This window comes from Oryctolagus cuniculus, chromosome 2, assembly GCF_051225735.1.
Source record: "Oryctolagus cuniculus isolate XC-2025 breed Fujian yellow rabbit chromosome 2, ASM5122573v1, whole genome shotgun sequence".
Lineage (NCBI taxonomy): Eukaryota > Metazoa > Chordata > Mammalia > Lagomorpha > Leporidae > Oryctolagus > Oryctolagus cuniculus.
The window spans coordinates 42,523,947-42,546,889 of NC_142868.1; the positions used below are offsets into that span (position 1 = coordinate 42,523,947).

The 22,943-nt window shown below is 46.2% G+C and overlaps 1 protein-coding gene across 3 annotated transcripts in view; it reads right to left on the reverse strand.

Moving 5' to 3' along the window:
- Positions 1–2,756: 2,756 nt before the first annotated feature.
- LRRC66 (leucine rich repeat containing 66) overlaps positions 2,757–22,943 on the reverse strand; it is a 35,439-nt gene continuing 15,252 nt past the window's right edge. For 2 of the 3 annotated variants that reach the window (XM_070068208.2, XM_089325422.1), the window contains exons 3-5: positions 13,699–13,868; positions 7,995–8,184; positions 2,757–6,109 (exon numbers count right to left, since the gene is read on the reverse strand). In XM_070068208.2, the coding sequence (XP_069924309.2) occupies positions 4,362–6,109; positions 7,995–8,184; positions 13,699–13,868 (2,108 nt within the window). In that variant the 3' untranslated portion in view covers positions 2,757–4,361. The remainder of the gene's footprint in view (positions 6,110–7,994; positions 8,185–13,698; positions 13,869–22,943) is intronic. The other variant, XM_070068207.2, reaches the window with a different exon arrangement.

The following is a 22,943-nucleotide window of genomic DNA, read 5'->3' on the forward strand; positions in this document are numbered from 1 at the left end:
TTGGGTTAAAGTGGTCAGAGGCCTTGCCTTCAAGTTCTCATGAATACGAGATTTTCGGGCATCAGAAAGGTGGGACTCTTTGCCCTGATTAGTGTACGAGTTCATACAACCTCCTGGAATAGGACAGGCTAATCTGCTGTGAAGAACTAATGGCATTCATCAAAACTTCCCTCCCAAAGAAATAAGAATTGTTTTCCCCCTCCTACCTTGGGTATGAAGGTACTTCAAAAAGAATTTGTGGAGCTGGTGCCGTGGTGCAGTGGGTTAATGCCCTGGCCTGAAGCACTGGCATCCCATATGGGCGCTGGTTCTAGTCCCGGCTGCTCCTCTTCCGATCCAGCTCTCTGCTATGGCCTGGGATAGCAGTGGAAGATGGCCCATGTCCTTGGGGCCCTGCACCAGTGTGGGAGACCGAGAAGAAGCTCCTGGCTCCTGGCTTTGGATTGGCACAGCTTCGGCCGCTGCGGCCAATTGGGGAGTGAACCATTGGTTGGAGGACTTCTTTCTCTTTTTCTCTCTCTCTCTCTGCCTCTCCTCTCTCTGTGTAACTCTAACTTTCAAATAAATAAATAAATCTTAAAAAAAAAAAAAAAGAATTTGCAGCCTTGGGTGGAGTGGATTTTTATGTTTTAAATAGACTAGAAATGTGAAGACACCTTGCTTGCATTTATTTGCTGCTTAGTGGTTCCAGCAGCTATTCCTGGTGATTCTTGGATACTCCCTTGGTTTCCCCTTCACCCAGCATGGTCGCTGAAAAGAACTGGCCAAAAGCTTCCCAAAGAGACAGAGTCCCAGACCTCCCACCCTGGACCATCCTAGAGGGGCAGAGAGGAAGAATTTGTCAACCTGATCCCAAAATGCAGTTATTGAACCCTAAGGGATTTCAGGATACAGCATTCAAAAGGCAATGATTGATGGCACTTAACTCTCTTCAAGGAGAATACGATGTTTTACATTTTGGGTTTGCAGCCATTGGCTCCTGACTTATTTAATGGTTTTGGAAACACGTAAAGTTAAATTATATCAGAGATTTTCCAAAAACTTTCTTAGGCTAATATATGCAGATGTAGTATTGTTAGACTGATAAAAATGTGTTTGAGTTACTCTGCAAAAGAAATGCAAAAAGGATTATTTTAATGAAAAGTAAACCACATTTCTGAGGTCACTTATGTAATAGCAGAACTTGGGGCCAGCGCTGCAGCTCACTAGGCTAATCCTCCGCCTTGCGGCGCCAGCACACTGGGTTCTAGTCCCGGTTGGGGCACCAGATTCTGTCCCGGTTGCCACTCTTCCAGGCCAGCTCTCTGCTGTGGCCTGGGAGTGCAGTGGAGGATGGCCCAGGTGCTTGGGCCCTGCACCCCATGGGAGACCAGGAGAAGCACCTGGCTCCTGCCTTCGGATCAGCGCGGTGCACTGGCCGCAGTGCACCGGCCGCAGTGGCGGCCATTGGAGGGTGAACCAACGGCAAAAAGGAAGACCTTTCTCTCTGTCTCTCTCTCTCACTATCCACTCTGCTTGTCAAAAAAAAAAAAAAGAAAAAGAAAAAAAAAAAGAACTGGGGACATAACTGAAAGGGGTGGAACTAAGGCTGGAAGTGGGACAAGGGACTCCATAGAACTGGGGTAGTTTAAAGCTGAGGGCAACTTAGGGGCAGACCTCAGATGTGAGGTATTTTGAAAATTGGGAAGCATGAGGCCTTAAATCTCACTCTTTTTAAAAAAAATTTCTTTTTTTTCTTTAAAGATTTACTTATTTATTTGAGAGGCAGAGAGAAAGAGAGAATGAGAGAGAGAGAGGTCCTCCATCTGCTGGTTCACTCTCCAGATGGCCACAATGGCCAGAGATGTGCTGATCTGAAGCCAGGAGCCAGGAGCTTTCTCTGGGTCTCCCACACCAGTGCAGGGGCCCAAGGGCTTGGGCCATCCTCTGCTGCTTTCCCAGACCACAGCAGAGAGCTGGTTCGGAAGTGGAGTAGCTAGGACTTGAACTGGCGCCCATATGGGATGCACTGTAGGTGGCGGCTTTACCTGCTATGCCACAGCACCAGCCCCTTAAATTTCACCCTTATGAGCAATTATTAGCCAAGTGTACAGCAGGCATTTTGTGAAAGGTTTTAAAAATTCATTTTTATATGAAATGAGGGGCTTACTGAGAAATAGAGCTGCTTAGCCTAACACCTGTGATGTTTATACTGTGCTACCGGAAGCTTTCTTTAAAGTCTGAATGCAGAGAAAAATATTAAAGATCATAGATGTACTTTTTTCTATACTGGAGGAAGAGAAAGTAAGTTTTCACTTTGTGAAATAACTGTCAAATGTGAGGTGACTTTCATAGTCTTGGTTACACGTTGGGACTGAATTTTACTCAAATATTGGAAGTTGGCCAATAGAAGAACGTAGTAGATCTCCACAAGCCAGGGGAAGCCCTCTCTACCTCCACAAAATACGAAGAGCACAGTGGAAGCCCGCTGCGAGGAGGAATGCTTGTTTCTACTTGCGTGGGATGAGGTAAGACGGGCTCACAAAGGAGGGGACCCTCAAACTGAGTCTTGGAAGAAGAGTAGATAATTCCAGGCAGATGAGGCTGGGCTTACTTGAGAGGTCAAATGTGCCATCCAGAAAACAGGCAGAAAGCAGTCAGCCATATGGGCCTCGGCACAGTGGAGTGGCACATTGCAATGCATCTGTAACTGCCAGCACTTCGGTATGGCTGGCTCAAACTTCGGCAGTCGGGGATGGAGCAGGGCCCAGTGCATTGCAAATTGGATATGAGCGGGGCCAGACCAGGGATGCCATTGTTTGCTGCACTAAAGGGTTTGTTCATTCATTCATTCATTTATTCAGTAAATACATGTGTTGAAAACCTAAAAATTCCAGGCCTTGAAGAGACAGACATGTTTTTTTTTCATTATATAGTATAAAAGGGACAAATAGACATCAAATCTATAATCACCCAAATTGTTTTGTAATTTGACCTGTGATAAGCTCACCCATATGAAGAGCAATGCTAAGTCATGAGAGAGTTAGGAATAGGGAACTCTAACGTAGTCTGGGGTCCAAGGAGTTTTCCCTGGGGAAAATGACAATAAAGCTAAGAGCTAAGTATGAGCGAGCCAGCTAAAAGAGGACTTGTTTGAGTGGGGTTGGAAAGAGCATCTTGGGCAGAAGCAACAGAGACAAAGACGTGGGCACAGATGTATGTGGAGCCTCCCAACAAGGCTCTCAAAGCAGCGGTCAGTGGCTTCTCTCCGTTGTCTCTGGTGCTGTGGTCAGCTGGCTCCCTATTCTTTTAAGCTGAGACAGAAGAAGTCACCAGCATCCTCCAGTTGCCACCTGCCAGGGACTCCTGTGTCTCCGTCAAAGGAAACCTCTGCAGCGTGCGGCTCTGTCTCGCCTCTCCCTGTATGTAGGTGCCATGCTTGCATTGCTTCCATCCTCTCAGTAACACTAACATAAGACCTTGGGTTTAAATGTCTGCATGATGCGGGACACAGATCATGTTCAGGCTCTGTGCTGTCTTTTAGAGGCAAGCAGAAGAGAAGCGGCAGGAAGAAAAACGAGAAACTGTCAGAAGTGGAAAGAGAGAAGAACACAGCTCCTAAGAGCCCAGGCCGGAGCGTCACACCAAGGGCCAGGCAAGGATAATGGCAGAACACCTTTTTCTTTTACAGAAAACATCACTTCTTTTCTTTAAAGTTAATGTTTAATTTTTGTTCTAGGAAATGGTCCCTCTTTTAACATAACTTATTAAAGATAGTTACAATAATTAAAAATATTTACAATTTTTCTGAACCCTTCCAATTTTGCAGTTTCACTATCAACCTCCAAAAACATTCTGCCAGTCTTTGTGCAGAATTCATTAAAATCTGTTCAGCACTTCCATACAAGGGCCTTGTAGGTATCAAAGATGTCACTTGAGCTCCTCTGATGGCAAGGTGAGCTCCTTGTCTTTGTGGTAGTAGAGTTGATCCTCACACAGAGAGCCAACTCCCTGCCAATCGCCCTGGGTCTGCGTTTGAGTGTACAAGTTAGAATCACCTTCTAAGTGCAACAGGAGATGTCCTCTGAGTATTTACCCCAGTCTCCAGCACTGAGTTGTTCCTGTGTTCTGAGTGAAATGGTTTGAGGTGGAGGCGCTTGGTTTTTGGAACTGTCTTCCCCACCTTCTACCCCGTACACACTGAGAAATACTTTATCACTGTAGGATTTTAACAACTGTTCGGGATCATAACCTTCAATGGACATACAAACCCCACATTTGCCTCAGTTTCTGTCTGGTCAGAATTCATGTCGCCCCCTTTAGGATTTTGCTGTGAGGGTCTTAAGAGGTGACCTTGAAAGGAACGTCTTTTTGAGCTGTGTTTATTCCCTGAAGGAAAGTTTCCTAGTTGCCTTTCTGTCTGAGTCTCCTTCCTGGCAATCCCTCTCATCAGGCGCTGTGGGAACCCCAGCACTTGCAAACAGCAGGTCTCTAAGCGAGCAGTGCCACTCCACTGCCTCGGGTTGAGGAGCTGTGTCATAATCGTAACTGAACGTGCCTGGAACCTCACCGCTCACACGGCCACCGCCCAGCGAGCTGGGCGAGCTGAATGGATTTTCACATTCGTGGGTGTCAGACACACTTTCCAGATGACTATCACCCAAACCAGAGTCTGGCCCGGAAATGAGAAGTTTTTCAAAATGATCCTCCCGATTCTCATATTTTCCCAGAATCCTCTGGGAGGGGGTGTTGTCCTCAAGACTTTCTTCTGATGTCATGTCCCTGCTGTGCCCCGAGTGCATGTCCTGTAGGGGCTCCCCGACCCCAGAGCATTCCTCCCCACGTGATTCTGCTTCAGTCACCTCCCTTGCACCTTCTGAGCTTGTCGAACTTAGGGTAAACAAAGACCCTTCATCGGAGTCGTAGTCACTCTCCAGCTTGTTCTGAGGGTCGGAAAGAGCAGCCTGCCAACTGCCCCATCTTGGAGGAAAGATGGGAGGGTCTGCGCCTCCTGGGTCACCGTGTGTGACCCCACCGTTATAATAGGCTGAGGGATCCGCTTCAGCACCGGCCCCCTTGACCCTTGGCTGCGGTGCGCTCGGCAAATTCAGGTGCCAGCCCGGTTGCATTCCCTGAGAGAATTCCATCGGTAAGGCTGGGGTTTCTGAAGGTGACTGGGCAGTGCCCGCTCTCTCCTGATTCTCCCCGGGCCTCTGTGCATTGGTGGATGGTAGCGTTCCAGAGACCGAAGCTGGCATTTCTTTCCAGCGTGGCGGGTCTAATGGATTCACATTCTGGGTTGAGGCAGACAGAGTCTGTAACGTGCCGGCTCCGGAAGGGACGTCCACGGAGCGCTCCCTGGGAGCGTGCTCCTCGGCCACGCTTTCGTAGTGGAAGTCTCCGAGGACGTCGTTCCCGTAGGTCGGCGCTGGTGCGGCTGAAGCGACCTGCTGGTTGCGGGCACGGGCCGAACTGCCGTTCAGAAGCACCTTGTCGTACCTGCTGCCAGCTCGGCTGTCGCCGCCGCCTTGCTCGGAGCTGCGCCAGCGGCTCCTTTGCTGGCTTCCGTCTGGAAGGACAGTGAGGTATAGGTGTGGCTCTGTCGTTGAGAGAGCGTCCTGGTTCTCATAGAGGTCTGGATCGTGAACCCCTTGGTGCACATGTGTCCTGGGGTGCTGCGTGTTCCTGGCAGCCACTGCGTCGTCGTAGAAGCCCTCGTTTGCATAGGCATTGCCTGGACCAGGAGGGCCCTTGGGGCGGCATCTTTGGAGCCACAGTCTGTCAATGTAGGGCCTTGCCAGAGCTCCCAGGGAGAAAGCCACAGCGAACGTCAGGAACACGGACAGGCAGACGGCCAGGGTCAGGTCCGGGTGCTGTTCGGCATCCTCGTCCTGTCTGTACGCAGCGTGCACGTCCCTCACCCTTCTTGGCGGCCGGCCATGCTGCTCCCAGAGATCAGAGCCCGAATGCGCCGGCCTCCCCGCGGTGGACAAGTGCATGCGCCTTCCTTCCCGGGGCCTCTCCGCCTGGCTCCTTCCGTGGTCTTCCCCGTGACTGCGATCGGTGTGAGGAAGGTGGGTCTCGCTGGAAAGTCTGCTGCGGGGAGTCTCCCTCTGGGCCGCCTCGTATCCTGCAGGTGCGGGATAAACACACACATGAACAGACTCGAAATAAGGCTCGAGGGGTTTCAAAGGCCTCCTCTGGCTATATCTCAATGTGTATGTCACGTGGTGATAGCATCTCCTCCTTGTGCGCTGCCAACAGTGTGCCTGGGGCTCCGTGCACATTCACACAGGGCTGCCAGGCCTCGGTCTGCGGAGGTGTATGGTTCTTGGGCTTCCTGCCTGCCTGCTGCCCGTGGACGAAGTGGCCAGCCTGCAGGGACAGCCACACAGCTTCTCCTTCGTGGCCTCAGCTACTTCACAGTTGCCCAGATTGCACCAGCCTCCTGCAAAACCTGGCTCGCTCCCGCGGGTTTGCAGCCTCATTCCCAGCCATTCCCTGTGCTGCGGAACACAGAACCGTCCGGTTGCCCATACTGCTTCCGGACGGTTGGCCTCCTGTGCTCAGATGCCGTTTGTGGCTTTTGTAAAGGAGTGAAACACGTGTGGCTGGCAACATTCAGACTTCTCTCTGCTCTTCACGGATTTCTTCCAAACCTCTAAGCAAGCCCATGGTCCTACTTTAAAGGTGGTCCCGAATGGAGCAGAGGCTAAGACTGACTTAAAGAAAGAAATCTGACTTATTTTTTCCTAGTTAGGAGTTTGAGATCTACCCAACATAGTTAGTAGTGCAAACAATTAAAAAAAAATTTTTTTTAATTAAAAAAAGAAACCTTCCCACCTTCAACACCAGTAACAGATTCTAGAACTTTGGGGGGCTGGTGCTGTGGCTCACTTGGTTAATCCTCAGCCTGCAGCACCAGCATCCCAAATGGGCGCTGGGTTCTGTCCTGGTTGCTCCTTTTCCAGTCCAGCTCTGTGTTGTGGCCCGGGAGGGCAGTGGTGGATGGCCCAAGTGCTTGGGCCCCTGCACCTGCCTCCTGGCTTCAGACTAGCGTAGCTCTGGCCGTGGCAGCCATTTGGGGAGTGAACCAACAGAAGGAAGACCTTTCTCTCTGTCTCTCTTTCACTGTCTAACTCTGCCTGTCAAAAAAACAAAAACAAAAACAAAAACAAAAAACAAACAAACAAAAAAAACACACAAAACTTTGGGAGAGGGGCCAGGAACAAATTGAAGGAAGGTAAGGCTTTTGATGTAACAGTGTTTGTTTTGTGTATACAGAGGACCAGACTTCCAGGGGGTGAGCAAGCATTTAAAATAATGATGTTTCAGATTTTTATAATGATTTTTAAAAAAGATTTATTTACTTATTTGAAGGGCAAAGTTACAGAGGCAGAGGCAGAAAGAGAGAGAGAAAGAGAGAGGGAGGTCTTCCATCTGCTGGTTCACTCCCCAAATGGCCGCAACAGCCAAGATTAGGCCAGGTTGAAGCCAGCAGCCAGGAGTTCCTTCCAGGTCTCCACGCAGGTGGAGGGGCCCAACTGTCTTCCCCTGCTCCCAGGCCATAGGAGAGCTGGATGGGAAGTGGAGCAGCCGGGACACGAACCAGTGCCCGTATGGGATGCTGGCACTGCAGGAGGTGGCTTTACCCGCTATGCCACAGCCCCGGCCCCTTAAGTGATTTCTTTAATCAATTGTTGGTTAAGGATAGGGATAAAATTGTGACATTTAGGGGCAACAGGGTAAAACTCTATCTAGCAAAATGTCTGTTCTTGACCAAATCCAATTGACTCTGAGTGACCGGAACTAGATTTGATTACGTGAAAAAAATCATTCATGACCTGAGGAAAACAGTGAGGCACCACCGACAGGGGAATGCCGCAGTGCCACGTGGAGCACCGCCGGGGAGGAGCACTCCTGCTCCCAGGATTTCAAACAGGACCACGGTCTTGTGGGTGTGCACTCTACTCTCAAATGAAGCCATGCAGAAAGCAGAGGCCCCGCTGGCGTACCCGTGGATCTGTTGCATATCGCACTCCACTTTTCCCTCCAGGATCCAGCAATGGAGTTTTGGAATTCCGGCACGCTGTCATCACACTGCCAGGGGTTGTCGGCCAGGTCCACGTCCAGATGCGGGAGTTCCAGGGCGATGCCCATCATCGGCAGGACAGCGGTCAGAGCGTTGCTGCTGAGGTCCACGACCTGCTTGAGAAGGCACACATTTAGGCTTCTCTGGGAATAAAGACGGTTAGAGTCTAAGTAAGAGTTACTGGAAGCTACTGTTTACATCTCTATGGAAGCAATATAGTAAGGGTAATTCAAAAAGTTGAAGCAAAAATTAATTTAAAGATACCTTTATTTTGGTGCAAAATAATTTTGAAATCCTTGCACAGTCTTCATAAAACACATTTCCCAGGAACTTTTGGAATGCCTTTTGCAAGCTTAGCATAGGTCTGAGGATCAGAGAATGCTGGGTTGAAACCTCCCCTCTTCCCCAAAACACTCTGTGAGTCTTGACCAATTGTTTCTGAAACTCCCTCCCAGGGGTGTGAAAGCTGAGTGTGGTGCCTGTATTAGATGTCCAATCATGTTCCTTTCCTTCTTTCCTGTGAGTTGTAATTTACACTATTAAATAAAACCTAGACTCTCATGTGATCAAGGCCTAGAATTGGTAACAGGTCTAGAATTTCTGGATACACTGTGATCTTGAAGACTGTCAGATACACGATGACGAGACACAGAACAGAGAATTGTGATGCGCCAGAAGCAGCAAAGAGAGATCTTTCGTATCCAATATTATCTCAAAGGTGCTAGTGCATTTCTTTGCATCCATGGTTTTCAGTACACACAAAAGGATTACTTTTTCTGGTCTAATAAGGAAGATAGGGAGAGCCAGGGAACAGATGGGGTTCCTGGTTCTAGGGTCTCGGGGCAGAGACTGTTGAGCAGGACACGGCAGGTGCAGGTGCTGCCGGGAAGTGTGGCTGTGTGGTCGGTGTTTCTCGGGGCCCACTTGCAGGCCATGGCTGGGTATCAGGGATCTGCTGGGGGCTTTAGGTATATTTTTTCTAACCCTCCCAACAACTTCATTCTCCTCCTTTTCATGGAGGAGGGAACTTGGCTAAGCCACATTAGTATAGCCCACATTAGACCCTGGCATAGGGGCCTGGGACCTAGCAGGTTCTTAGTAAATGTTGGAAAGGACTGGCAGAGTTGAGATTGGATCTGGCTTCTCAGCTGTGTGCCCTCCACTACAGAATACACCCTCTCAGAGCCTGAGCCTCCGCAGCACCAGGGTGAAGGAAGTGTTGGGTGGGGGAGTCCTGGAGTGTGCGGCAGCCAGGGTGGAGTCGTGGGGTTTAGGGCAGCATGGGAGTGGAGTTACTAAGAGGAGAGAAAATCATGAAAGAGAAAGTGCAATTCTAGCTTTTAAAAAAGAGGAATATGGATGAAAACCAGAAAGGCTGAATGTTACCAAGGCCACTCAGCTCTAAAGATTTCTGGAAAATCAGCATTTACATCTTGGGTTACATAAACTTGCAAGAAGAGCTGATGCAAACAAGTGGACAGCGGCAGAGACGACAGCACTGCACACGAAGGGCAGCTTTCTGTGAGTTCAGGTAGACAGGCGACCTTTCCAGCGCCGAGCAGCCCGTCTTCACTCTGGAAGGAAGGCAGCCAAAAATAGAAGGCAGGCGACTGTGGGGTGGGGAAGCAGAAACACTGCTTTGGCCCGGCCTTGCCTAAGATTAGTAGCTTTCTTGGGTACCCCAGTGCCTCAACTGCAGACTGGAATATTCTGATGCTTTTCTGGTAGTTATTTGGCATTTTTCTCATCCTAGCATCTTTTTCTACTACAAATCATGGAACAGAAAGCAGGACTGGAGGAAGGACAGAAAATTAATGAAATGATTCAGGAGGAATAATATCCGAGAAAAGATGAAAACAAGACAGTCCAATTTGGCTAGAGAAAGGACCCATCCACTAGCATTTGAAAGGGTGTACATCGAAGAAAGATTGGGAGAAGCATACAATACTGCTTCACAAATCACTGGATCTAGGAAGAATGGGATAAAATTAAGAGAAGAAATGCTAATTTGAAATGTCGATGAAACTTATTTCATTCCATTTAAACTCAGTGACAAATTTATGCTTTGGAAAATCATTCTGGCTTCTGAAAAGACTCCCACGTGGGAAGAAACATAGAATAGTGTAAATATTAAATTCATGTCCCAGAAGAAAGACAACATCCATTTTGATATTCAGCTTTCTGATATCAAATAGGTTCATCATATTCCAAAACTAGTTTTTTGAGTTGCTGCCAGACGTGTGGAATGGATAATAAAGAAGGAGAAGTTGTATGGTTCTGGGCACCTCCAGTGAACTGGGAATTACAGCTGGTTTTAAAACACTCGCAGAGCTGATTTTTGTTTTGCCTCTTGCATCTATTCCCTGTGAGCTGCAGAAAGTCTTGTAAAGCGTGATAAAAGAGCAAATAAAATTTTAAAAAGAAACATAGGGCAAGTGGCTTACACAAATATCCTCGGAATACAGGATCCCAAAGAGGTTTCAGACAGTTGCCAACCTATTTATGGTGAACTGGGGAGCACTTCCACCTGCTGTGACCACCACTGTGGCAGACGGACTTAAAGACAATCTCCAGTGATCCTGCCCCTGGGGGTACTCATGCCACGGAACAATCTATTCCCCTTGAGTGTGGACAAGACCAGTGATTTGTTTCTAGCCAGAAGACTCCCGCTAAAGCAATGGGATGTCTCTTCCATGACATATTTCATAAAAATCACAAAGATCTTGCCAGCCTCTGTCCCTTGTTGGCCCTGGAGCAAGCTGCCATGGTGGAGAAGCCCACAGGGCACAAAACTGAGGAGAGGCTCAAGCCAGGAGCCAGGGAGGAAGTGAGCCCTTGGTCTGACAGCCCTCCAGGGCACTGAAGTCTGCACACAACTCAGTGAGCTCGGAAGCAAGTCCTTTGCCAGCGGGGCTGAGGCTCCAGCCTTGGAAACACTTTGGCTACAGCCTCTTGAGAGACCCTGAAGCAACAGCCCCAGAGAAACCAGCCCTGGATTCCTGACCAACAGAAATTGTGGGATGATCTATGTATGTGTGATTTTTTTATTTTTTAAGATTTATTTATTTGAAAAGCAGAGTTACTATGGAGAGGCAGAGGGGGAGAGAGAGAGAGAGAGAGAGAGAGAGAGAGAGAGAGGTCTTCCCTCCGCTGGTTCACTTCCCAAATGGACACAATGGCCGGAGCTGAGCGGATCTGAAGCCAGGAGCCAGGAGCCTCTTCCAGGTCTCCCACATGGGTGCAGGGGCCCAAGGACTTGGGCCATCTTCCACTGCTTTCCCAGGTACATTAGCAGGGAGCTGGATCAGATGTGGAACAGCCGAGACTCTAACCAGTGCCCATATGGGATGTCAGCGTGGCAAGTGGTGGCTTTACCCACTCCACCACAATGCTGGCCCCTAGAGGATGATGGTTAAACAAAAGCTGGAGGGATTTATAAGCACTAGCTCTTCTCAGGCCAAGGATGAGCATAGGGGAGGGTTTGTGGTGAAAATAGAGATAGGAGAGCAGGAAGCAAAGAAGAGTGGCTCCAAATGAGACCACAGAGGCAGACAGGAACCAGGAACTGGCTGTGAACTTCCAGAAGGGTTTTCACCAAGGAATGGCATCATCAGATTTGTATATTAAAAGAGTAGGATAGCCGGTGCCGCGGCTCACTAGGCTAATCCTCTGCCTTGCAGCGCCGGCACACCGGGTTCTAGTCCCGGTCGGGGCGCCAGGTTCTGTCCCGGTTGCCCCTCTTCCAGGCCAGCTCTCTGCTGTGGCCAGGGAGTGCAGTGGAGGATGGCCCAAGTCCTTGGGCCCTGCACCCCATGGGAGACCAGGACAAGTACCTGGCTCGTGCCATCGGATCAGCACGATGCGCCGGCCGCAGCGTGCTGGCCGTGGCAGCCATTGGAGGGTGAACCAACGGCAAAAAGGAAGACCTTTCTCTCTGTCTCTCTCTCTCACTGTCCACCCTGCCTGTCAAAAAAAAAAAAAAAAAAAAAAAAAAAAGAGTAGGGTAACTGTGGACACTCTAAATTTCTATATGTAATCTACTTTTATAAGGAGCTTACTAAATTCCATGTAATGTCCTGAGCACTTTGCATAGATGAAAACATTTCTCATAAAACTCAATGAGAAAGAGGGATTGGCCCTGTGGCGCAGTGGGTTAAAGCCCAGGTCTGCAGCACCAGCATCCCATATGGGTGCCGGTTCGAGTCCTGGCTATTCATTCCTCTTCTGATCCAGCTCTCTGCTAATGCACCTGAGAAAGCAGCGGAGGATGGTCCAAGTCCTTGGGTTCCTGCACATATGTGGGAGACCTGGAAGAGGCTCCTGGCTTCTGGCTTCTGGCTTCTAGCTCCTGGCTTTGGGTCAGCTCAGCTTTAGCCGTTGTGGTTATCTGGGGAGTAAACCAGCAGTTGGAAGACCTATCTCTTTCTCTCTCTCTCTCTCAACCTCTCACTGTAACTCTATTTTTCAAATAAATAAATCTTAAAAAAAAAAACCCTCTATGAGAAAGGAACCAAGTTTTCTCCATTTTCAGATAAGCAATTAAAATGTGGGTGGTCCACACTGGAGCATGCAGGGTAAGTGTAAAACATGCATCAGAAGACAGTCTGAAATGTAAAGTATTTCATTAATAATTTCTATGCTGATTACATGTGTAACAGGTATTTCAGTATCTTGGGCTAAATAATATGTATCACCAAAATGAAATTCACCTGCTTAGTTTTAAACTTAGTTTCAAACTTTTTTAAAACTTAGCTACTAGAATATTTAAAATTCCCTGTGTGGCTCATGTTGTATTTCCACTGAAGATGTGGCCTGTATGCAGAATGTGGGGTGGTAGAGTTACAGAGACGGGGACTAATGACTGACCCCAACCACTGTTTTTGGTGCCACATTGGAGGCCCGTGGTGGGGGTCTTACAGGACCCTCCTCAAGGGAAGGGATGCACAGGAAAGCGATTGGGAGAGAAGGGGCGGCAGCTGGCCAGCCTAGGGCAGGGCTTCGCGGCTCCTTCCCCTCCCAGCTGTCAGGACTTAGGGAGATTATGCTAAGTGACAGGCAGGCACTCTGGCTCCACAGTGGGACAGGGTGCCCCCAGTTGGCGTATGGAGTTGAGAACCGTATGTGGCATGTGGTAGGTGCTATAGAAGCATGAGCTATAGTCATTGCAGGCATTCATCGGCCTGCAAAGTCCCCTGCAGTCTTGCAGAGGGACTCCTCTGCATGGGCCAGCGTGGGGCAAAGGATCTCCCCAAGTGGTCCAGCTTGCACAACAGCCCTGGGACCTCTGACTGAGCTCACAGCGCAACGAGGTGGCCTCACAAATAACTAAAATTTAATGTCTTGCTAACTGGTAAATGGAAACTTCGAGTCAGATTTAATTTGATTTAGAAAAAAATAATGTTGCCAGTTCTTGCTGCTGAGTATTATTTTTAAGTCCAATTCAGCTCCATTACTGTGGGCTTTGAATTTTGAGGGAAGAAAAACTTTTTATAGGATCTTAAAATACATTTATAGTTTTTGATTAATAGCCACTCCAACTGGACATGAAGGAACTCTGCAATGGACATATTCTTCTAATGTTGCCCATATGTTTCATACTTGAAATATTACAAAAATACTTTTAGAACCTGTAAGTTTTTGAGGTCCTTGAAGGCATCTGGGTGAATTTTGAATATCTTGTTGCTCTTTAAGTAGAGGTTTTCCAGTTGCAGGCAGTTATGGAAATCAGACAGCCCGATTTCCAATATCCCATTGAATGAAAGATCCAAACTCTGTAATGACTTCAGTCTCCATAATCCTGTGAAAAATTAAAAAGTAAATTAAAATATAAACTGGTGTTGTCTACTGCAGCATTGTTTGTAATGGTAGAACTAAAGACAACACTCATGGTTCTCCATTGGGAAACTGTTAAAGTAGGGTTTACTACAACTGTGAAATACTAGGGCAGCCTGAAAGGAAAACAGTGTAGATCAACATGTGAGCTGACTGAGCAGGAAGGAAACAGTTAAGATGCAGAGCACTAACATATTGAGCATTGCCTAAAATAGTCCCTAACAATACAGTGCCTGGCGGATGTTTGGGGGGCGTGTTTGCAGCCGCTGCGGTTAAGTCACGGGAGATCAGACCACCTGCAGGGATAGGTCCGCTTTAGTTCTGGACACGTGGACAGTACATGACCCCTATATGCCCCTGTGCGTGGTCCACCCATGCCTGCATGACCTTTTTGTTGACTGGCTCCCCTACTGCACACGTCTTTTGTAAGCCTTATAAACCTGCACACTTCCTCAATAAAGTAGTTCCCGCTTAGACAGAGCTCACGGGTGCTTGCTGCGGTGTGCTTGACCTGTCGACCTTACCTCTCCCGTTCACCTTGTTGAGGAGTGCCTGTACTGCCCCTGCTGGTCAGGGGCCAGCCTCAGGCTTAAGACCCCAACACTAACAGAGTCCAATTCCAGACTTCTTAGGAAAAAAGCACTGTACACAAACATATGCATATGTTTTGAGTGAGCAGAACGAAGGGTCTGAAAGGAGATAACAAACTACTGGAAATAGCCATACTTAAGAGTGGGATCGGGGCTAACGCTGTGGCATGGTGGATGAAGCCACTGCCAGCGGTGCTGGCACCCCTATGGGCACTGGTACGAGTCCTGGCTGCTCCACTTCTGATCCAGGTCTTTGGTATGGCCTAGGAAAGCAGTGGAGGATGGGCCAAGTCCTTCTTAGGCCCCTGCACCCACATCAGAGACCTGGAGGGGGCTCCTGGCTCCTGATTGGTCAGCTCAGGCTGTTGCAGCCATTTGGGGAGTGAACCAGCGGATGGAAGACTTCCCTCTCTCTCTGTCTCTCTCTGCCTCTGCCTTTCAAATAAATAAACAAATTAAAAAAAAAAAAGAGTGCAGTGGTCGAGGGAGGCAGGCAAGGATGTGGAAGGAAACTTTGTATGTGTGCTCTGGTTTGGATGCGGGTAGAGCATTCACAGGTTGGGGACTTGGTTCCCAGGGTGGCAGTTCTGGGAGGTGGTGTGGATCTTTGGAAGGTATGGCCCTGTGGGAGGGCCACAGATCAATTGCAGACATGCCCTCAAAGGGATTAAGGCATTTCTTGTGGGACGCTTGTTAGTTCTTCCGAGAGGATTGTTAGGAAAGCCTGAGCCTGGATCCAGGCCATCTCTGGCTTCCTGCATCAAGACGTGATCAAGATCTGTTCCCCTGTGCTCCTGCCACTGCCACCTGCCAGGAAGTGATACAGCTGAGAGGGCCCTAACCTGAGCTGAGCTGATGCAGGCACCATGCCCTTGAACCTCCAGAACTGCCAGCTAAATGAACCTCTTTTCTTCCTGAGTAGCTTGTCTCAGGTATTTCATTATGTAATGAAAAGCTGACCAATACAACACTCATTTGAATCTTTTCTTTTAATGAACATGTGCTACTTTTAGATTATAAACAGCAATGAAAGCTCTATCCTTGATTAAACAATCTGATAAGTAAATAAGTAAATATTTGATTAAACTGTAGGTAAAAATGAACACTCTTGCTATGATAATAAAGGAAAAAGTTGTTTTGATGCTTTCTTACATGGATGATTCTTCCAGTTTTAAGACTTTTCCCCTTATTTTTGTGGCCATATCCTTTATTATAATTTCTTATGTTTGATATTATGACTATTTTCTAGGCCTTATTGTATTTCTCAATGGTAATTAACTTATATCTAGGTTTTGTTTTCCAGCAAAATAATTGAATTGAGTTTTGGTCCCTGCTTTTGCATTCTACTTGATTCCACAGAGTGACCAGGAGGTCCATTTGGCACTGAAAATAAATAAATGTCGAGAGTGAGGTGCCAGTCACAGCATCGTCCCAAATCTGATTCCCACATGGTCTCTCAAGGAAGTGCCTGCATATTTACATCATCTTCTGCTGTCTCTAACCAACTACTACAAAGAAGAACCCCAGTTGGTCCCATTCCAGAAGGGTTTATTCCTACTGTCTGCAACATACTTACTGTAAGACTGATTCTGCAGAGAGGTGATGATTCAGTAGAAATTGCCACACTATTTATGTTGTCATATGGGCATTTAGTTGTATGGATTAAGCAAGAGACCATTAAAGTAATAAATCCATTGGAACACTAAGAGTAAGGCAGTTGGTGCTGGGGACAAGTAATGCACAGAATCCTCACCCTTACACGAGTTTAGCTTAGGCAGTGGTAAGACATACCCAGAAGAAAAAGTCACTCATTATACAATGCAGTTCATCATGTGCGCCATCTCATAAAATTATTTGTTATTTGCCTGCCTGCCTGTCAATAAGATGACCAAGTCTCTTCAGAGCATAATCCACATCTTGGAACTCTTGCAATGCCTGGTATAATAAAATACATTCAATATACCAGAGACCACAGTGCTTGGTTGCACAGGGATTTCAAAATCATTGACCCCCACCCCCCAATTAAAAATTCAGTACAGAAATCTGCATTTCTGGCTTCTCCTGGAAGTTCCAACTGACAGCCATGCTATTTGGTTGTAGCTGAATGCAGGCTGCCTGCTTTGGATAGGGGGCATTCGTTTGTAGAAGAGTATTGTTTTTTTGTACTCAAGTTTCTATCAAAAATAGGAAAACAAAGAATCGGCCAAGAATACTCCATGTTTTAAAAAAATGAGAGAGAACCCATGCTGATAATCAGCTGGCATGAGTAAGAGATGCTTCAATATTGGTTTTAAATAGCCATTGCCCAAGCCTCTGTGTGCCACCCCCTGCTCTGGGCAGTGCCAACTCCCAAACCCTAATCCAGTAGTATCCTGATGCAGCACCACAGCCAAGAGGTGTATAACTTGGGGTCACAGGCTGAAGGCTAATTGTTAAATACTGTGAATATAACCCTTGGATGAAATATGTTTCTTTGTAGAGAATATTCCTGTGACCACACAGGGCTATGAGAGAAAACACAACAGAACCCATCAATGAAAGAAGCTATAGTTTTCTGAACATTTTCATGGTATCTGCCTGTCCCATACAGAGATATATAACCATGGTCCTAAAATATCTTAGTGCCTAATTGAATTGAATATGTACCCCAGGAGATCAGTCCAGGGAAAGATCATGTCTAGCTTTTAAGAGAGGGAAGGAATTATTTTAAAACTCTATTATGTTCTCATTAGCTCTAAGCACTTCACAGATATCTACTTTTAATCTTCACAAAGCCCTTGGGGTTATCACCATTTTACAAATGAAAAAAACAAACAAACAAACAAAAAAAAACAAAAAACAAAAAACAAAACCTAGGCCCAGCCAAGCTAAGAACTTATCCAATGTCGTGGTAGGCGGAATGGGGATCAAATCCCACATCTCTCTCTCTCTCTTTTTTTTTTTAAGATTTTATCTTATTTGAGAGTTAGAGTTATAGACAGTGAGAGGGAGAGACAGAGAGAAAGGCCTTCCTTCCATTGGTTCACCCCCAAAATGGCCGCAATGGTCAGAGCTGTGCCGATCCAAAGCCAGGAGCCAGGAGCTTCTTCCTGGTCTCCCACGTGGATGCAGGGGCCCAAGGACTTGGCCATCTTCTACTGCTTTCCCAGGCCACAGCAGAGAGCTGGACTGGAAGAGCAGGACTAGAACCAGCACCCACATGGGATGCTGGTGCCGCAGGTGGAGGATTAACCCACTGTGCCACAGCACCAGCCCCACAAACCCCACATCACTTAACCATGACCGTTTAACCATCCCCATCTTTTTAATTGAAAAAGAAGAAGAAGAAGACATGAGCTGGGCCTTGTGAGAGCGTGAATTTAGAAAGGAGAAAAGAAGGCTGAGAGGAGGTTTTTCTAGGCACAAAGGATGGTCTGGGCCATGGGACACACAGTGCATTTGCAAAGGTATTGGTGGTAGTTAGTTATCCTGCTTGTGTTAAGGAGGCAATTAGGGTTCTGGAGATAGATTTAAAGAGACCAAGTTTCACTGCATCTTTGTGATTTTTTTATGCGAATCAGGGAATGCCACTTAAGGTTTCTATGCCTCAGTTGTCTTCCTTTAAAGTGGTTTCCCATAATTGAGATCTGCCTTTGACTATTATGATCTTCAAGACTTCTGAGCCCAGTGGAAGCTACGTCCTAGCCTGAGTTATTGTTCAGCAAATATTCACTCTCCTGTGGACAGAATACACTTCCTGTCCCACTGAGCTGAGTCTGGCCATGTGGCTTGCTTTGGCCAATGGAATGTTAGCAGAGCTGGTGTGAGCAAAGATTCAAAGCATGCATATTTGATAGGACTTGGTCTGCTGGCTTCTGGCAGGGCCTTGGAAACAGCATGGTCTGGCTGGCCTTCCAGTCCATAGGAGGGACATGCGGAACAGACTTGTACCAAATGGGCAGCCTGAGGTTACAAAAGGTGCAGTCCATTGAGGAGTCACAGCTAGCTGTGTAAGCACAGGGCTTCCACATGCTCTTGGCTCCCGAAACATTTTCCCTTCTTGCAGAATCAGTTGTTTGGTGAGAACAGCCTCAGGTGACTGTGTGTGGAATAGTAGGACTAAGTTTCGAAGGTGCTGGTGCATTATCCTGGGATGGGATGGAACGGCAAGGACAATGCTGGGATGAAGATGAAGAAAGAAACTGTTGATAGCCGGAGTCAGACATGGTTTACCAGTTCTGGTCTATGGAAAACCCAGGGCAGACTCCGCCCCGCCCTGGCGTGCTCTGGGGTCAAGGTTTCTGGAGAAGAGCTCCTGATAAAGTGATCTGACCTGGGTGAAATCCAGGGATGAACTGCACTCAGTATTCTGATCCCCACCCAGCCATTCCAGTTGGAAGAAAGGCATAATCTGCCTGAGAAATCTGAGTGTGAGACACACATAAATCAGCTTGGTGGAGCTGAACTTGGGAGAAGCTGTTTTTGAGAGTAATAGTAAAGTAAACAATGATCATTTATGACAATAATAAGGAAAATATTAATGTAGTTGACTAAAAATTCAAATTGAGTATATGTTAGGAGCACTATAAAAGGAACAAAGGTAAGGATGAGAGCAGATTTCTTGTTGGAACAGAGCAAATTGAAGATAGTGGGGTAGCATTGTAAAATGTTATTAAAAATTCTTTAGTAAGTAGAAATGTTTTTCAAATGAAACACAAATAAAGACTTTTTTCACATACCTAAGATTTAAAAGAATTTATTAGCAGTAGACCCACACTAGGAAAAATGTTGAAGGCAACCATCAATTGGAAGAAAAATGAAAACACATAGAAGTCCAGATCTACACAAAAGACATGGAGTTCTAGAAAAGGTAACTATGTAAGTTAATGCAAATAATTTTCTTATTATTCAAATCTCTTTAAAAAGGTAATCAAATGTTTAAAGACAAAATGTACTATGGAATTTATAACACATGTAAGGGTAAAATGTATGCTAATAGTTGCACAAAGTTCAGAAGAGGAAAAATGGAACAAAACTGTTTTACGTTTCTTTCATTATAGGCAAGCACTGTGATATCACATCACAATGGGCTGTGATATTAAGATATGTGTTAGATAGACCAAAGCAACCACTCAAACAATAACAAAGAAGTATGGCTGTATCAACCTACAAAGGAGATAAGGTGGATTAATAAAAAAAAATAATTACTGCAAGAAAGAAGAAGAATGAGGAAGAGAGGAACAAAGAGCAGAAATAACAAATGGAAGAAACTATTGAGATAGCAGATTTGACTAATGGCCTATAAGCTCCCAGGTAAAAGGCAAGGATTTTCAGTTTGTGGAAAAAAGCAAGAGGCAACGATATAATGCCTAAAAAAGAACCATCAGGCATAAAATCACACCTAGGATAACAGTAAAAGGACAGCAAAAGGTAGCCTTTTAAACAAATGCTGTAACCATTGGATATCCATATGCAGAAGAAAAGAAAAAGGAAAAAGAGAAAACTTGGGCCTATACCTTATATACAAAAGTTAACTTAAACCAGACTAAAAGGAATACTTACAAACTACAACACTTCTAGAATAAAACACAAAATTTGTGAGACCTTGGGATAAGCAAAAGCTTTTAGGTATGAAAACAGAACATAATCAATAAAAGAAGTGAACAAATTAGACTTCATCAAAATAGAAAACATCTGTTACTCCGGCCAGCACTGTGGCGTAGTGGGCTAAGCCTCCACCTGCGGCGCTGGAGTCCCATATGGGCACCAGTTCAAGTCCCAGCTCCAGCTCTCTGCTATGGTCTGGGAAAGCAGTAGAAGATGGCCCAAGTCCTTGGACCCCTGCACCTGTATGGGGACCTGGAAGAAGCTCCTGGCTCCTGGCTTCAGATAAGCTTAGCTCTGGCCGTTGTGGCCAGTTGGAGAATGAACCAGTGGATGGAAGACCTTTCTCTCTCTTTCCCTCTCTCTATAGTTCTACCTCTTAAATAAATGAATAAAACTTACAAAAAAATAAAAAATAAAACATCTGTTCCTCAAAAAATGCCGGAAAGAAAATAAAAATACCAACCATAGAGAGGAAGAAACACTTTTGGGAAGGATGCATCTTGAATCCAGTAAATAAATAAATCTTAAAAAAAAGAAATACAATGGAATAATATATAAACTAAACACCATGTACCCTAATGGATTAATCTCAAAACAGAAGCCAGACAGCAGAGTATATGGGTTTACTTATTTATTTATTTATTTATTTTTTGACAGGCAGAGTGAATAGTGAGAGAGAGAGACAGAGAGAGAGGTCTTCCTTTGCTGTTGGTTCACCCTCCAATGGCTGCTGCGGCCAGCATGCTGTGGCCGGCGCACCGCGCTGATCCAATGGCAGGAGCCAGGTATTCATCCTGGTCTCCCATGGGGTGCAGGGCCCAAGCACTTGGGCCATCCTCCACTGCACTCCCTGGCCGCAGCAGAGAGCTGGCCTGGAAGAGGGGCAACCAGGACAGAATCCGGCGCCCCGACGGGGACTAGAACCCGGTGTGCCGGCGCCGCCAGGCAGAGGATTAGCCTAGTGAGCTACGGTACCGGCCAATATATGGGTTTACTTATATAAACCCTAGGAAATGTGACAATCTATAGTGACATAGAGCAAATCAGTGATGGCTTGGGTCTGAGGGGATAGTAAGGGAAAAAGGGAGGGGATTGTAAAGGGGCACGAGGAAACTTGGGAGTGATGGATGCATTTACTATTCTGCACAGTGATGGTTTCACAGGTGTGTATATATATATAAACATATCAAGCTTTATATGTTATACAGTTTATTATATGTCAATTATACCTTAATAATGTTGTTTTTTTTTAAATAAATAGTGACTGCTAATGTTCATGGGGTTTATTTTTGGGGTGATAAAAATCTAAAATTAGATGATAGTTGTAACACTTTGTGAATATACTAAAGAACACTGAATTGTACACTATTGAATTTGTATTGAATGCCATTGTAAAAAGAAGTAGAAATATGGAAAAAGATATACTATGCTAACATTAATTTTTAAAAAACTAAAGTGGCTATATTAATATAAAAATACATTTCAGAGCAAAGCACATTACCAGAGATAAAGATGATTATTTCAAAATGATCAAGAAGATGATTCATTAAGAGTACATAGTAGGCCGGCACCATGGCTCACTAGGCTAATCCTCCGCCTTGAGGCGCCGGCATACCGGGTTCTAGTCCCGGTCAGGGCGCCGGTTCTGTCCCGGTGCCCCTCTTCCAGGCCAGCTCTCTGCTATGGCCAGGGAGTGCAGTGGAGGATGGCCCAAGTGCTTGAGCCCTGCACCCCATGGGAGACCAGGATGAATACCTGGCTCCTGACATTGGATCAGCGCGGTGCGCCGGCTGCAGCGCGCCAGCCGCAGCGCGCCAGCCGCAGCGCGCCAGCCGCGGCGGCCATTGGAGGGTGAACCAACGGCAAAGGAAGACCTTTCTCTCTGTCTCTCTCTCTCACTGTCCACTCTGCCTGTCAAAAAAAAAAAAAAAAAAAGTACATAGTAATTTAAACATTTATGCATATGATAGAACTTCCAAATACCTCCCCCTCCAAAAGGAAAAAAAAAATCCTGGTAAAACTGCAGAGAAATAAACAATCCACAATTGTAGTTAAAAAAAAAAAAAAAGTTGATACTCCTCTCAATAACTGATAGATGAGGCCAGCACTGTAGCACAGTAGGTTAATCCTCCACCTGTGGTGCCGGCATCCCATTTGGGCGCCAGTTCTAGTCCCAGCTGCCCCTCTTCCAATCCAGCTCTCTGCTATGGCCTGGGAAAGCAGTGGAAGATAGTCCAAGTCCTTGGGCCCCTGCACCCACATGGGAGACCAGGAAGAAGTACCTGGCTCCTGACTTCAAATTGGCACAACTCTGGCCATTGCGGCCATCTGGGGAGTGAACCAATGGAAGGAAGACCTTTCTCTCTGTCTCTCCCTCTCACTGTCTATAACTCTACCTCTCAAATAAATAAATAAATAAATCTAAAAAAAAACCTGATAGAACAAGTAAACAGAAAATTAACAAGGCAAAAGGAAACATGAATAATACTATCAACTACTATCAATAAAACATTTCACCCAACAGCAGTAAAATACATTCTTTTCAAATGCACATAGGCACACAGACTACTTTGGGCCATGAAACAAGTAATAAACTTAAAACAATTCAAGACATACAAAATAGGTTATTGGACCAAGATGACATTAAATTAGAAACCAGTAACAGAAAGATCTCTGGGAAGCCTATAAGTAAAAGGAAACTCGTAACATACTTATGGAACAAAGAAGAAATCATAAGGGAATACAACATTTTGACTTGAATGGAGATTGAAACACCACATACCACTACTTGTGGACTGCAGCTAAAGCAGATTTCTAGAGGGAAATTTATGGCAGTAAGTGCCTGTATTAGAAAAGAAAAGTCT